Source organism: Bos taurus, chromosome 1 (assembly GCF_002263795.3).
Source record: "Bos taurus isolate L1 Dominette 01449 registration number 42190680 breed Hereford chromosome 1, ARS-UCD2.0, whole genome shotgun sequence".
Lineage (NCBI taxonomy): Eukaryota > Metazoa > Chordata > Mammalia > Artiodactyla > Bovidae > Bos > Bos taurus.
Window position 1 is genome coordinate 119104501 of NC_037328.1, and position 15354 is coordinate 119119854.

Sequence of the window (15354 nt, forward strand, 5' to 3'; positions counted from 1 at the left end):
TTATATGTTACAGGTGTACAGTTTTTAAAGGTACTACTCCACTTATAGTTATTATAAAATATTAGCTATATTCCCCATGTTGTACAATATATCCTTGTAGCTCATACCTAATATTTTGTACTTACTCCCCTATCTCTCCTTTGCGGCTCCCCTATTCCTTCTCCCTACTGTTGACCACTAGTTCTCCATATCTGTGAGTCTACTTTTTTGTTATATTCACTAGTTGGTAGTATTTGTTAGATTCTCCTTATAAGTGATATCATACAATATTTGTCTTCTCTGTCTGACTTATTTCATTTAGCATAATGCTCTTCAAGTCCAGTCATGTTGTTTCAAATAGTAAAATTTTATTTTTCTTTTTGAAAATATTATTTGTTTTATTTATTTTTGTTGTTGTTCAGTCACTCAGTTGTGTCCGATTCTTTGAGACCCCATGGACCACAGGATGCTAGGCTTCCTTGTCCTTCATTATCTCCTGGAGTTTGCTCAAACTCATGTCCATTGAGTTGGTGATGCAATCCAACCATCTCATCCTCTGTTGTTCCCTTCTTCTCATGCCCTCAGTCTTTCCCAGCATCAGGGTCTTTTCCAGTGAGTCAGCTTTTCTCAAGTGGCCAAAGTATTGGAACTTCAGCATCTGTCCTTCCAATGAATATTCAGAGTTACTTTCCTTTAGGATTAACTTGTTTGATCTCCTTGCTGTCCAAGGAACTCTCAAGAGTCTTCTTGAACACCACAGTTCGAAAGCATCCATCTTCAGTGTTCAGCCTTCTTTATGGTCCAACTCTCACAGATGTCCATGACTACTGGAAAAACCATAGCTTTGACTAGATGGACCTTTGTCAGCAAAGTAGTGTCTTTGCTTTTTACTGTGCTATCTAGGTTTTTCATAGGTTTTCTTCCAAGGAGCAGGAGTCTTTTAATTTTGTGGCTGTGGTCGCCATCTGCAGTGATTTTGGAGCCCAAGAAAATAGTCTGTCACTATTTTTGTTGTTTCCCTATCTGTTTGCCATGAAGTGATGGAAACGGATACCATGATCTTCGTTTTTTGATTGTTGAGTTTTTAAGCCAACTTTTTCACTCTTCTCTTTAACCTTTATCAAGAGGCTCTTTAGTTCCTCTTCACTTTCTGCCATTATTTGTTTTTAACTTTTTCTTTTGGCTGTACCACATGGCTTGTGAAATCTTTGTTCCCAGACCAGGGATTGAACATGGGCCTTAGCAGTGAAAGTGCTGAGTTCTAACCACTGGACTACCAGTGAATTCCCCAAATTTCATTCTTTTTTAATGGCTGAATAATATTCCATTGTGTGTGTATGTGAGACATTTTTTTTTTTCCATTCATCTGCTGATGGACACTTAGGTTGCTCTGTATCTTGGCAGTTGTAAATAACGCTGTTGTGAACATTGGGGTGAGCGTGTTTTTTTAGAATTAGTGTTTTTATCTTTTTGTGTGTATCCAAGTGTAGACCTGCTGGGTCATATGGTTCTTTGAGAAACTACCTTACTGTTTTTTTCAGTTGCTGTACCAATTTTTATTTCCACTAATAGTATATGAGGGTTCCATTTTCTCTACAGCCTCACTAACATTTGTTATTTGCATTCTTTTTGATGACAGCCATTCTGACAGGTATGAGGTATTTGATACCTCATTGTGGTTTTGATTTGCATTTCCCCAATGGTTAGTGATGTTGAACATATTTTCATGTGCCTGTTGGCCATCTATATTTCCTCTTTGAATCAATGTCTCTTCAGGTCTTCTGCCCATTTTTTAATTGGGTTGTGTTTTTGATGTTGAGTTATATGAGCTGATTGCATATGTTGGATATTAATCCCTTATTAGTCATATCATTTGCAAATATATCCTCCCATTTAGTAGGCCTCCCATTTAGCTTATTTGTTTTATCAGTGGTTTCCTTTGCTGTGCAAAAGCTTTTAAGTTTAATCAGGTCCCATTTGTTTATCTTTGCTTTTATTTTCTTTAGGAGATGGATCCAAAAAATATTGCAGTGATTCATATCAAAGAGTGTTCTGTTTTCCCGTAGGAGTTTTATAGTATCTGGTCTTACATTTAGGTCTTTAGTCTATTTTGAGTTTATTTTCATATGTGGTGGTAGAGAATGTTCTGCTTTCATTTTTTTACATGTAGCTGTCCAGATTTCCCATCACCGCTTATTGAAGAGGCTGTTTTCCATTGTATATTCTTGTCTTTTTTGTTGTAGGTTAATTGTTGATAAATGTGTAGGTTTATTTCTGAGCTCTCTGTACTGTTCCATTGATCTGTTTGCCACAGCCATACTGTTTTGATTACTGTAGCTTTATGGTATAGTTTGAAGTCAGAGAGCATGATTCCTCCAGCTCTGTAAAAATCACTGCTACTAAACAGAAAAAAGAAAAAAAAAAGTGAACCTATTTACAGGACAGCCGTGTAGATGCAGACATAGAAAACAGATTTGTGGACACAGTGCGAGGAGGAGAGGGTGGGACAAATTGAGAGAGTAGCATCGAAACATATACATTACCTTATGTAAAATTAGATAGCCAGTGGGAGTTTGCTGTATGACACAGGGAGCTCAATTCTGGTGTGCTGAGACAACCTAGGGGTGGGGTGGGAGGGAGGTTCAAGAGGGAGGGGACATATTGATACCTGTGGTTGGTTCATGTTGATCCATGGCAGAAACCAGCCTACTAATGTAAAGCAGTTATCCTCCAATTAAAAATAATTAAAAGAAAAATAAAAAATGAATGAAAAGAAATGAGGACACTTTAAGAGACTTCTGGGAAAGCAGCAAGCTCACTAATATTTGCATTATAGTAGTCCCAGAAGGAGAAGAGGAAAAGAAAAAGCCTGAGATGTAATAGCTGAAAACTTCACTAACTTGGGAAACAGTCACCCAAATTGAGGAACAACTGAGTTCCATACAGGATGAATCCAGGGAGGAACATGCTAAGATACATTGTAATTAAAATGGCAAAAATTAAAGAGTAAATATTTAATGCAGCAAGGAAAAAGCAGCAAATAACATACAAGGGAACTCCCTTAAGGATATCAGTTGATTTTTCAGCAGAAACTCTGCAGCCCAGAAGGGAGTGGCTTGATAAATTTAAAGTAATGAAAGAGAACAACCTACAACCAAGAATACTATACCTAGCAAGAGTCTTCTAAAGATTTGATGGAGAAATCAAAAGCTTTACAGACAAGCAAAAGATGAAAGAGTTCAGCACTACAAAACCAGGTTTACGACAGTTGTTAAAGGAACTTCTCTAGGCAAAGAAGGAAAGGCCACAACTAGGAACAAAATTACGGAAAGAAAAAACTCACCAGTAAAGGGCAAACGTACAGTTAAAGTAGAAATCATCCTCATACAAAGCTAGTTATGGAGGTTAAAAGACAAAAGTAGTAAAATCATCTATGTCCACAACAAACAGTTAAGGAATACACAAAACAATTAGATGTAAAATATCTCAAAAGTAGTTATCATAAGGGAGTTTTAAAATACATTTGAAATTAAGAGATCAGCAACTTAAAATAATTATGTATGTATAGAGACTGCTGTACAAAAACCTCATTAGTTCAGTCATTCATTCGTGTCCGACTCTTTGTGACCCATGAACTGCAGCATGCCAGGCTTCTCTGTCCATCACCACCTCCCAGAGCTTATTCAAACTCGTGCAGTGAGTCAGTGATGCCATCCAATGATGGTGATGCGATCTCATCCTCAGTCGTCCCTTTCTCCTCCTCCCTTCAGTCTTTCTCAGCGTCAGGGTCTTTTCCAGTGCATTAGTCCTTTGCATCAGGTGGCCAGAGTATTGGGGCTTCAGCTTCAGCATGAGTCCTTCCAAAGAATATTCAGGACTGATTTCCTTTGGGATTTACAAAACCTCCTGGTAACTGCAAACCAAAATCTATAAAAAATTTGCATACAAAAAAGAAAAAGGAGTGCAAGTTTAACACTAAAGATAGTCATCAAATAATAAGAGAAGGGGAAAAAAGACCTACAAAAGGAAATCCAAAATAACTACCAAAATGGCAATACGAAGATAGATAAAATAGATATATATCAATAATTATGGACCAAATGTTCCAGTCAAAAGACATAGAATGGGACTTTTCCTTATGGGCAGTGGTTAAGACTTTGCCTTCCAATTCAGGGGGTTCAGGTCAATCCCTGGTCAGGGAGCTAAGATCCTACATATTTAGGGGCCAAAAAACCCAAAATGTAAAGCATGATCATTATTTTAACAAATTCAATAAGGACTTTAAAAATGGAGCTTCCCTGGTAGCTCAGTTGGTAAAGAGTCCACCTACAATGCAAGAGACACAAGAGACTCTGGTTTGATCCCTTGGTCAGGAAGATCCCCTGGAGGGATGCATGGCCATCCACTCCATTATTCTTACTTAGAGAATCCCATGGACAGAGGAACCTGGTGGGCTATAGTCCATAGGGTGGCAAAGAATCAGACACAACTGAAATGACTTAGCAAGCAGCAAACATTAAGAAAATAAAGGAAAATAGTGAAATAAATATGACCTAAGGTTCCTGGTTAAAAATTATGAAAGGAGTACATCAAGGCTGTGTATTATCACCCTGCTCATTTAACTTATATTCAGATTACATCCTGTGAAATGCCAGGCTGGATGAAGCACAAACTGGAATCAAGATTTCTGGAGAAGTGTCAATAAGCTCAGATACACAGATGACACCACCCTTATGGCAGAAAGCAAAGAGGAACTAAAGACCCTTTTGATGAAGGTGAAAGAGGAGGGTGAAAAAGCTGGCTTAAAACTCAGCATTCAGAAAACAAAGATCTTGGCATCTGGTCCCATCTGGAAATAGATGAGGAAACAATGGAAACAGTGACAGACTATTTTCTTGGCTCCAAAATTATTGTGCATGGTGACTGCAGCCATGAAATTAAGACACTTGCTCCTTGGATGAAAAGCTGTGACAGACCTAGACAATATATTAAAAATTAGAGATATTACTTTGCCAATGAAGGTCCATCTAGTCAAAGCTATGGTTTTTCCAGTAGTCATGTACAAGATGTGAGAGTTGGTCCATAAGGAAGATGGAGCACTGAAGAATTGATGCTTTCGAATTGTGGTGTTGGAGAAGACTCTTGAGAGTCCCTTGGACTGCAAGGAGATCCAACCAGTTAATCCTAAAGGAAATCAGTCCTGAATATTCATTGGAAGGACTGATGCTGAAGTTGAAACTCCAGTACTTTGGCCACCTGATGGGAAGAGCTGACTTATTGGAAAAGAGTCTGATGCTGGGAAAGATTGAAGGCAGGAGGGAAAGGGAATGAGCGAGGACAAGATGGTTGGATGGCATCACTGGTTCAAAGGACATGAATTTGAGCAAACTCTGGGAGATGGTAAAGGACAGGGAAGCCTGGTGTGCTGTCGTCCATGGGGTCACAAAGAGTCGGATACAATTGAGCAACTAAACAACAACAACCTGTTTAAGAAGGTGATATTTGAACTAGCAAAGAATGATGAGAAAGAGTTAAGTTTTGTCTAAAATTAGAAATAGAAAATTCTTTTTAGATTACTGTTGACCCTAACTTTAGAAATTTTAAGAATGTGGGACTTCTCTGGCATTTCAGTGGTTAAGACTCTGCTCCTAATGCAGGTAGCAAGGATTAGATCCCTGGAAACCAAGATCCCAGAAGCTGTGGGGCACAGCCTACCCCGCGCCCCTCCCCCCCACCAAATCTCAGTTTATAGGCAAGGAACAGGAACACACAGTGTATGGAAGTGTAAATTACCTTGGAGAACAAGTAAGCCATACAGTGAACCCAAAGATACATGACTTAGAACTCTTGATATCTACTGGGAGATATGAAAAAATAGTTTTGTCACATTATTTTAGCAACATATTAGAAAAAATGTCAGTACTGTCCAGTAGGGAAGTGGAAAATAAAATTATAGTGTGTCCTCCCATAGGGTGTCTTAAATGTCCTCATGTGGCAGCTGGCCTCTCCCAGACAGAGTGATCAGAGAGAGAAGCTGACTAGACAGAGGGAGAGGGCATCTGAGTCAGAAGTTGTGTCTTTTATAACAATCTCAGAAGTGATACACTATCATTTCTACCATATCCTGTTGGTCATATTGTTGTTGTTTAGTCGCTAAGTTGTGTCTGACTCTTCGCAACCCCATGGACTGTGGCGCACCAGGCTCCTCTGTCCATGGGATTTTCCGGGCAAGAATACTAGAGTGGGTTGGCATTTCCTTCTCCAGGGGATCATATACACCAAGTCTAGTTGAATGTGGAAGGGGGCTATACAAGATTGTGACTTTGGGGAAGTAGATACCATTTGGGCCCATCTTGGAGTCTGATACCACATTAACTATAGTACAAATTCAGAAAACTGCATAAAACAAAATTTAATAACTATGAATAACCTAAAAAGTATTAGGAGATATTCCATACTTCCTCCCTATACCCTTTCTCAGTCATCATTCTCTACATTCCCCATAAACAATCACTATTCAGATTTTTAGTTGTATAAAGTGGCAAGATAAAATCTAGTTCCTGATACTTCATTATGGTTAGAAACAGAAGTTTTTTTGGTTTCTTTTTAATTACTCCTAATTTCTCTTCATAGAGGCACATTTTTGACATATCTTTATTGACTTCATGTATGTTTGAGAAAAAACTGCTGAAGGATGTGTCACTGATTCATTCTTTCAGGAGCGTCTGCAGTGGAGAGTTCAAAGAAAACTGATGTTGAAGATAAACCAAGAACGACACTGATCATCTGTCCACTTTCTGTATTAAGCAACTGGATGGTAAGTCTTTACAGCCCTTTAAAAATATAATTTATATTTGTCTTACACTATAAGAGAGTCATTCATTGGGAGAAATATGGTTGGTCAGCACTTTATAGTTAAATTCAAATAATTGTTAATTGACTTGGGGTTATTTTTACTGAATTGAAGTAATTTTTCTCTGAAAATGTATAGTAGAGAAAGAAACATTGTCAGTTGCTATTGTAAGATTTGACTTGTATTTCCGCCTCTTTTCTTTCTGTCTCCTGAAGTAGGAAAGGTGTATAATTTAATACCACATCATATTTATGAACTGTTGAAATCTCTTTCTTAAGCACACCACTAATGATAACTTGTTTATTTTAACACCTTATTACAAACATTTAATGAGCTCTTATGTGCTCAGTTTTTCCTAAACTCTTTTCATAGATTTTCTCAATGAATCCTCACAACTAGTATTCTCATTTTCCAAGTGACTGAATTAAAACACAGAGAAATTAAATAACTTGCCTGAGGTCATCCAGCCAATAAATGACGGAGCAAGGAGATAGTATCCAACATTCTGACTCTAGAGCCTATACTTTTTTTTTTTTTTTAATTTTATTTTATTTTTAAACTTTACATAATTGTATTAGTTTCGCCAAATATCAAAATGAATCCGCCACAGGTATACATGTGTTCCCCATCCTGAACCCTCCACCCTCCTCCCTCGCCATACCATCCCTCTGGGTCGTCCCAGTGCGCTAGCCCCAAGCATCCAGTATTGTGCATCGAACCTGGACTGGCAACTCGTTTCATACATGATATTTTACATGTTTTAATGCCATTCTCCCAAATCTTCCCACCCTCTCCCTCTCCCACAGAGTCCATAAGATTGTTCTATACATCAGTGTCTCTTTTGCTATCTCGTACACAGGGTTATTGTTACCATCTTTCTAAATTCCATATATATGCGTTAGTATACTGTATTGGTGTTTTTCTTTCTGGCTTACTTCACTCTGTATAATAGGCTCCAGTTTCATCCACCTCATTAGAACTGATTCAAATGTATTCTTTTTAATGGCTGAGTAATACTCCATTGTGTATATGTACCACAGCTTTCTTATCCATTCATCTGCTGATGGACATCTAGGTTGCTTCCATGTCCTGGCTATTATAAACAATGCTGCGATGAACATTGGGGTACACGTGTCTCTTTCCCTTCTGGTTTCCTCAGTGTGTATGCCCAGCAGTGGGATTGCTGGATCATAAGGCAGTTCTATTTCCAGTTTTTTAAGGAATCTCCACACTGTTCTCCATAGTGGCTGTACTAGTTTGCATTCCCACCAAGTGTAAGAGGGTTCCCTTTTCTCCACACCCTCTCCAGCATTTATTATTTGTAGACTTTTGGATTGCAGCCATTCTGACTGGTGTGAGATGGTATAGAGCCTATACTTTTGACTCGCCAGAAAAATATAGTCTTTTTTTTTTTCCTTTGAGATTGCTTTTCTGTTGTAAAACATTACATTGGAATGGAGCCTTTTTTTGTGTAGAAGCAGCTTGGTTCTATTTCCTTTCTAGTTTGACCTTCAAGCTGCCTGCTATAATGAAATAATGACTGTTGGAAGCATTGTGAACATAAAGACCACTGGATTTGAACTTCCATTCTTGCCACCTGCAAGGTTATCTGCATCTGTCCTCAACTTGCCTCCTTTTATCTCAGACGTGGAAGAGTTCTTACTCTTTGTAAGATCAGTACATTAGTCTCTACATTAGGTTCCATCTCTTTCTGCTTTTGCATTTTGTTATTCTTCCTCTTACCTGGTTATCCAGTCTCTCTCCACTGGCTCTTTCATGAAACATACTCAGATCCTTTTGATTTTCAAATGCTTTCTCTTGATTATGTCTCACATTTAATGATTATGTCTCATTTTAAAGGAGTGATGGTTGAGCATATAGGGATATAAGAATTAGAATTTTGCAATCTCTGCAAGTGGCTCTCTTCCAAGACCCCCAGTGATATAACTGTACAGTACTGTAATAAGCAGGCTAGAAGTAACCTTTCGTTCCCTTCTTGGTCTTCAGATGTGGGAAAGAATCCAGTTGAAGGAGTAACATACCAATCCCACATACACCACATAATTTTTTTGGGTATTTAGGTTACCTATCCTCCCAGTGGAAAATTAAGTAGTAACTCCTATTTCATTCATGTAGACAGACACACACATACAACCTACCACAGTGACTACCAACTCAATACTATAGGTTCTCTTTCATCAAAAGAGTTAATTTTCTTTTATGTCAAGTCTAATCTTTCCACAAATATTATCTGTTCCATTTCAAGGCTAACACACTGATTGACTTTTCTCATACTGTTCTCTTTCTCCTTTCCTTTTCCACTTGATAAAATTCTTGTGATAATTGATAAAGATTTCTGATAAAATTTCTGCATTTCGCCTTTAATGTTTCATGTTTTATCTTCTTTATATTTTTGCCTTTGCTGTTTCAGATTTCATTCTCTCTTTAGCCCACAGTAAGTCTGGGTTTTGCTCCCATCTTCCTTAGTCTCGTCAAAGACTTCATTGTTGCCATGTCCAATGAATTCCCTTTATCTTTTCCCCTGCGCTGACTTTGTTTTCCTTTTATTACTTTTTGGTATGTGTTATTTTGTAAATCGTCTTTAACCGTTTTGGTAAATAGAGGGAATGAACATAAATTACAAATTAAAAATTAATCTTGTATTTGTTCTTGAAACTTTGGTATTCTTTGGTCCTTCACTCAAGATTTTGTTTGCTGTCCTAGTGACCATTGTTTTTCTCCACCTCTTCCATACATCATACGTAGTCTGCCTTTTTTCTCCTAAGCTTTTTTTTTTTAGTATTATAAAAATTTGTAATGAGATCCATGTTCAGTTCAGTTCAGGCGCTTAGTCATGTCTGACTCTTTGTGACTCCATGGACTGCAGCACGCCAGGCTACCCTGTCCATCACCAACTCCCGGAGTTTACCCAAACTCATGTCCATCGAGTTGGTGATGCCATCCAACCATCTCATCCTCTGTCGTCCCCTTCTCTTCCCGCCTTCGGTCTTTCCCAGCATCAGGGTATTTTCAAATGAGTCAGTTCTTCGCATCAGGTGGCCAAAGTATTGGAGTTTCAGCTTCAATGTCAGTCCTTCCAATGAACACCCAGGACTGATCTCCTTTAGTATGGAATGGTTAGATCTCCTTGCAGTCCAAGGAACTCTCAAGAGTCTTCTCCAGCACCACAGTTCAAAAGCATCAATTCTTTGGTGCTCAGCTTTCTTTATAGTCCAACTCTCACATCCATCCATGACTACTGGAAAAACCATAGCCTTGACTAGATGGACCTTTGTTGGCAAAGTAATGTCTCTGCTTTTTAATATGCTGTCTAGGTTGGTCATAACTTTCCTTCCCAGGTGTAAGCGTCTTTTAATTTCTTGGCTTCAGTCACCATCTGCAGTGATTTTGGAGCCCCAAAAAATAAAGTCTGTGACTGTTTCCCCATCTATTTGCCATGAAGTGATGGGATTGGATGCCGTGATCTTAGTTTTTGAATGTTGAGCTTTAAGCCAACTTTTTCATTCTCTTTCGTATTAATCCTCTAGATTTAAGAACCAAAAGTTCGCCACATTTGCTTTATATTTTTCTTTACTAAAATATTTTAAATTGTACCTCAGACCTCATGACCTTATCTCCCAATAGAAGCATAAGCTTTGCTCTTTAAATACTGCTCTCTTTCCCTAATCCTACCTTTATCATTGTGTTTGTTTTCCTTAGAGAATCTTATTTATTCCAGTGGTTTCATGTACTGATACTGATATCTTTGAAGTCTATATCTACACTTGCATTATAGGTCAATATTTAAATTTTTGTGGTGTATTTCTCCAGTTAGATATTTTAAGGTGACCAAAATTTTAAAATGTCTAAAATAGTAGTACTCATTACCTCTTTCTCATCTTTATGCCTGTTTTTCCTTATTTTTTGAAACTTCTCTGTATCATTATCACACAGTTCTTCTAGTAGTGTTTTAAGTTTCAGAGTCTTCTTTTGTTTTCTCCCTTTTCTTCATATTCCTTATTTACTTAGTTCTCAAGTCCCCATCAGTCCATGTACATAACAGTCCTTTCAATTCTGGACTTACTTTTGCCATTCTGGTTTAGGTCTTCATCTTTCATCATTTTTCATCTAATAGTTTCCCAGCTATGTCTCCTTAGTGTCTTCTCTTTCTCATCTTTTTTTTTTTTCTGCTCAGAATCTCTCAGCTTTGTTGTTTTCATAAGTTAAAAAAACCCAAACAAAAAACTCTTTTAAGTTTTAAAAACTGATCGTATTGTTAAGGAGAGCAGCAGTTCAGTTCAGTCAGTCAGTCAGTCGTGTCCGATTCTTTGCGACCTCATGAATCGCAGCGCGCCAGGCCTCCCTGTCCATCACCAACTCCCGGAGTTCACTCAAACTCACGTCCATCGAGTCAGTGATGCCATCCAGCCATCTCATCCTCTGTCATCCCCTTTTCCTCCTGCCCCCAATCCCTCCCAGCATCAGAGTCTTTTCCAGTGAGTCAACTCTTTGCATGAGGTGGCCAAAGTACTGGAGTTTCAGCTTTAGCATCATTCCTTCCAAAGAAATCCCAGGGCTGATCTCCTTCAGAATGGACTGGTTGGATCTCCTTGCAGTCCAAGGGACTCTCAAGTGTCTTCTCCAACACCACAGTTCAAGAGCAACAGTTCTTCGGCACTCAGCTTTCTTCACAGTCCAACTCTTACATCAACCAGGAGAGCAGCAACCTGGTCTTATTTTTTTCTTTAGCTGTACCATCTTTCTAGTTTATACCTGACAAATAGTAGTCTTATAATAAATGAATGAAAGTGGATACTGTGCTTGAAACTCTACCTACATTCATGAAAATATTCCTTACTGTTCTTTTATTATTTAATTTTTAAAGATTAAACTGGAATCATTAAAGATCCTTTTTGTAGAATACTAAATTTAAAAAAACCTAATTACTATCTTAAAAGAGCGTGGTTGCTTTTAACTTCTAAAGATGAAGCAGCCGCTCACTGATAGGGCCAGGCAAAATTTATATAACTTATTATGACTGTAAATATGTCAGTTTCTCTGGCAATAAAATATTAGTATTGTTATTGTTGTTTTAGTTTAGATTTCGTGAAACTTGTTTTTATGGGATTTTAGTAGTTTGACTTGTGAAACTGCCAAGACAGTATATTTTATATACATATTAAACCTGATACTAATCTTCTCATTATTAAAATATTTCTAATTTTCTTTTAGGACCAGTTTGGACAACACATAAAATCAGATGTGCACTTGAATTTTTATGTTTATTATGGTCCTGATCGTGTTAGAGACCCAACATTGCTTTCAAAACAGGATATTGTTTTGACTACATACAATATTTTAACTCATGACTATGGTGTAAGTGTGTTGATACTCAAGAGATTTTCAGAAGTTGAATTTAAGAAATTGCTTCAGGTTTCTAAAATGTTCTAAAATTTAGGCTTTATATTCTTCCCTTTTTTCTTTCTGAATATATAAGAAATAAATAGGAAATTTTTTAGTAAAATATTTTATTAAAATTAATTTCACCTATATCTTGTTACTTAAGTGTGGCTACTAGAAAATTGAATATGACATATGTGCTTGCACAACATTCCTGTTGGACAGTGCTACTCTAGACCCTTTTTTCAGAACCATTTATGTGCATACCTATCCACATAATTTAGCATATAATTTCAGGAACTGGTGGGAGTGCCCTGAATCCCTCTGTGGGCTCTACTTCCAAATTAAGGATCTCTGTTTCAGGAGTTGTTGGGTTTCTTTAGATGTGGAATTTGCCACATCATCACTGCACAGATGGAGAAACTTGAGCATCAAGCTGTCCTTCCAGCTGTGATCACAGCTAGTGTGGGGACCCCGTCCTCTGATCTTCTGGGGTGTGGGGTTGCCTTGCCCTCATGAACAGGTGTGGAGGGCAGGCCCTGGGTGTCACCTCTTAGAGGGTGATGCTGCTGTTCTGCCTCTCTAGTTGCCACAAGAGAAAATTGTTTTTTTAATATTTTGCCAAAAAAAAGAAGGTTCAACTTCCTTTAGATAATTTAGGAATATTTTATATTTAGACCACTTAAATTTTTAAATTTGAATTTACGTGTATCCAGCAATTGGTCAATGAATTCTTTTTCTAATTTGGAATATTGTTTTCTGTCACAGTGATTTAATAATTGTTTATCTCTATTTAAAAATAAGCTTTTTTAATATCTGAAACTTAGGAGTTTCCCAATTCATTTAGGATTTCAATTGTCTAGTTCCAGTTGTTAAGTGAAAATGTTCTCCAAAATACTTTATTATAAAAATTTTAGTCTTCAGGTAAGAACGTTGATTTTTACATAAAAAAGTCATTGTGTTATATTCAAGTAATTCTTATAGCTGACATCATATGTCATATGTTTGACTCTGAGGCATGATAACTTAGTGTTTTGAACCATGATCTAAGCAGAAAGCTAGACAACCTGGATTTGAATGCTAGCTCAGCACTTCCTAGCTGTGGTACTTTGAGCAACATATACCATACCTTGGTGCTTCAGTTTTCTCATTTGTAAAATAGGAATAATAATACTTTATAAGTTGGTGAACATTCAATAATTTAATGTATGTAATGCTTAAAGAAGTACCTACCACATAGTAAGTGATGATATTAAAAGATAAGAACTCATGTTATTATCAAATTACATAAAATATTATTTTAATTTCCCATGTTTTTAATTCATATGAAATATTTATTTTAGACTAAGGGTGACAGTCCATTACATAGCATAAGGTGGCTAAGAGTGATCCTGGATGAAGGCCATGCCATACGGAATCCAAATGCTCAGCAAACAAAAGCTGTACTTGATTTAGAAGCAGAAAGAAGATGGGTTTTGACAGGTAATGATACGGATTTTGAGATAACATATACTATCTCACTGGATTTTGAGATAGCATTTACTTTAGAAAAGTTAATTCCAAAATACATATTGTTAAGTAAGTTATGAGGTAACTTGTAAATTTGAAGTGGATATAAAGTCTTTCCAAAAATTAATTACAGAAATAATTTTATAAAACTGACTTTTTTTCATAACTGCCCATGATACAGCAACATTTGAATTATAGTTTATTTATAGAACAGTCACCAGCATAATTTTTCAACATTGGATTTGACACTTTAATTCTCCAATCAGAATCTTGATTTCTCTGTTTCCCATCTTGGAGCTTGTTTGCTACATGTGAACTGTACTGGAAGATGGGGACAAGAATATAAACTCAAAAATTATTTTTTTTCTTCTTTCTAGTGCTGCTGATTTAAAAATCTGATAAACAAATGTTCTTGATAAGGGGAAAGTTAAGTTTACGGGATCTGTGTTCTTTTTGTTAGTATGGCAAGTGAGAGCTAAAAGTTAGAGCCAGACTGGATTTTGAGATTGTCTGTATGTTTAACAAAGCATTATAGTCACAGCTTAATCGTGGGTATGCTTAGAACTAAGTGCCCATTGTCAAGTGTTGTCTCAGTTAATTGGGCCATGTGGATATTTTGACTGTGTACTCTTGCTGTAGAATTATAAGAGTTTTCTGTTCTCTTTAGGCACTCCAATTCAGAATTCTTTAAAGGACTTGTGGTCTCTTCTTTCCTTTTTAAAACTTAAACCATTTGTTGATAGAGAATGGTGGCATAGAACAATACAGCGTCCTGTCACAATGGGAGATGAAGCTGGACTTAGGTAAGTAATTCCACAGCTGATAGCTGTAAGCAATTGTTAGCAGCTTGAACCGGTTGCCACTTTCATTACCCCTTTAACCTGACTGTTGTGGCTTTCCTCTCCAAAACATGTTCACAGCTTAATGCATTTGACTCTCAAAATCTAAGTATTCTTGTTTATGGAGATGAAAATTTCTAACTATCACTAAAAGGTTAACCAGACTTTCCACTGATTTTAGTCAAAACTGTGAAGAAAGAGCAGAGCTATATGGTCTTTGTGTGTTGCTCTTACCCTCAAAACCACCATTAATAAACAGTAATAGGAAAAACATTATATGCTCAGAGAATCCAATATGCACTAAATTTTCATAACTGAGTGATAAGCTTTAGATCGTTTTAGATAGTGATAATTGAATGATGTGATAATACAGTGGCATCACCAAGAGTTTCTACAAAAGAGAAAGTTGTTTCTGGTGGAGATAGGTAAAAGTTGAGAACGTAAAAGTCAACTTGGTGATAGCCATTTTAAAAGCAAGGTATTCGGCTAACGTGGTTCAGATATTTTGCTACAGTGGTGGGTTTCAGACAGGGTTTAGGATTCATTAGCAGTTTGTAAAATCATAAAGATGGCAACTAGCATTATAGCTGTTCATTACATAAAATGAAATAGAGTAGAAGATTTAATAAAACAGAGTGTATCACACAGTATCATTTTGTGAAGTATTCATTTCTCTCATGTGTGTGTTTGTGTATGTGTTTGTTGGATAGAGTAAAATAAACTTCTTACTGTGAGTTACAGTGAAAAAGGTTCAAAAGCCACTAACGTAGCTTG

General features: G+C 37.0%; 1 protein-coding gene across 3 annotated transcripts in view; it reads left to right on the plus strand.

The window, feature by feature from the left end:
* The window catches only part of HLTF (helicase like transcription factor), a 63441-nt gene that overhangs the window by 30291 nt on the left and 17796 nt on the right, over window positions 1-15354 (plus strand). For all 3 annotated transcript variants that reach the window (XM_005201817.5, XM_010801497.4, NM_001192286.1), the window contains 4 exons: window positions 6699-6796; window positions 12065-12208; window positions 13576-13714; window positions 14409-14544. In XM_005201817.5, coding sequence (XP_005201874.1) covers window positions 6699-6796; window positions 12065-12208; window positions 13576-13714; window positions 14409-14544 — 517 coding nt within the window. The remainder of the gene's footprint in view (window positions 1-6698; window positions 6797-12064; window positions 12209-13575; window positions 13715-14408; window positions 14545-15354) is intronic.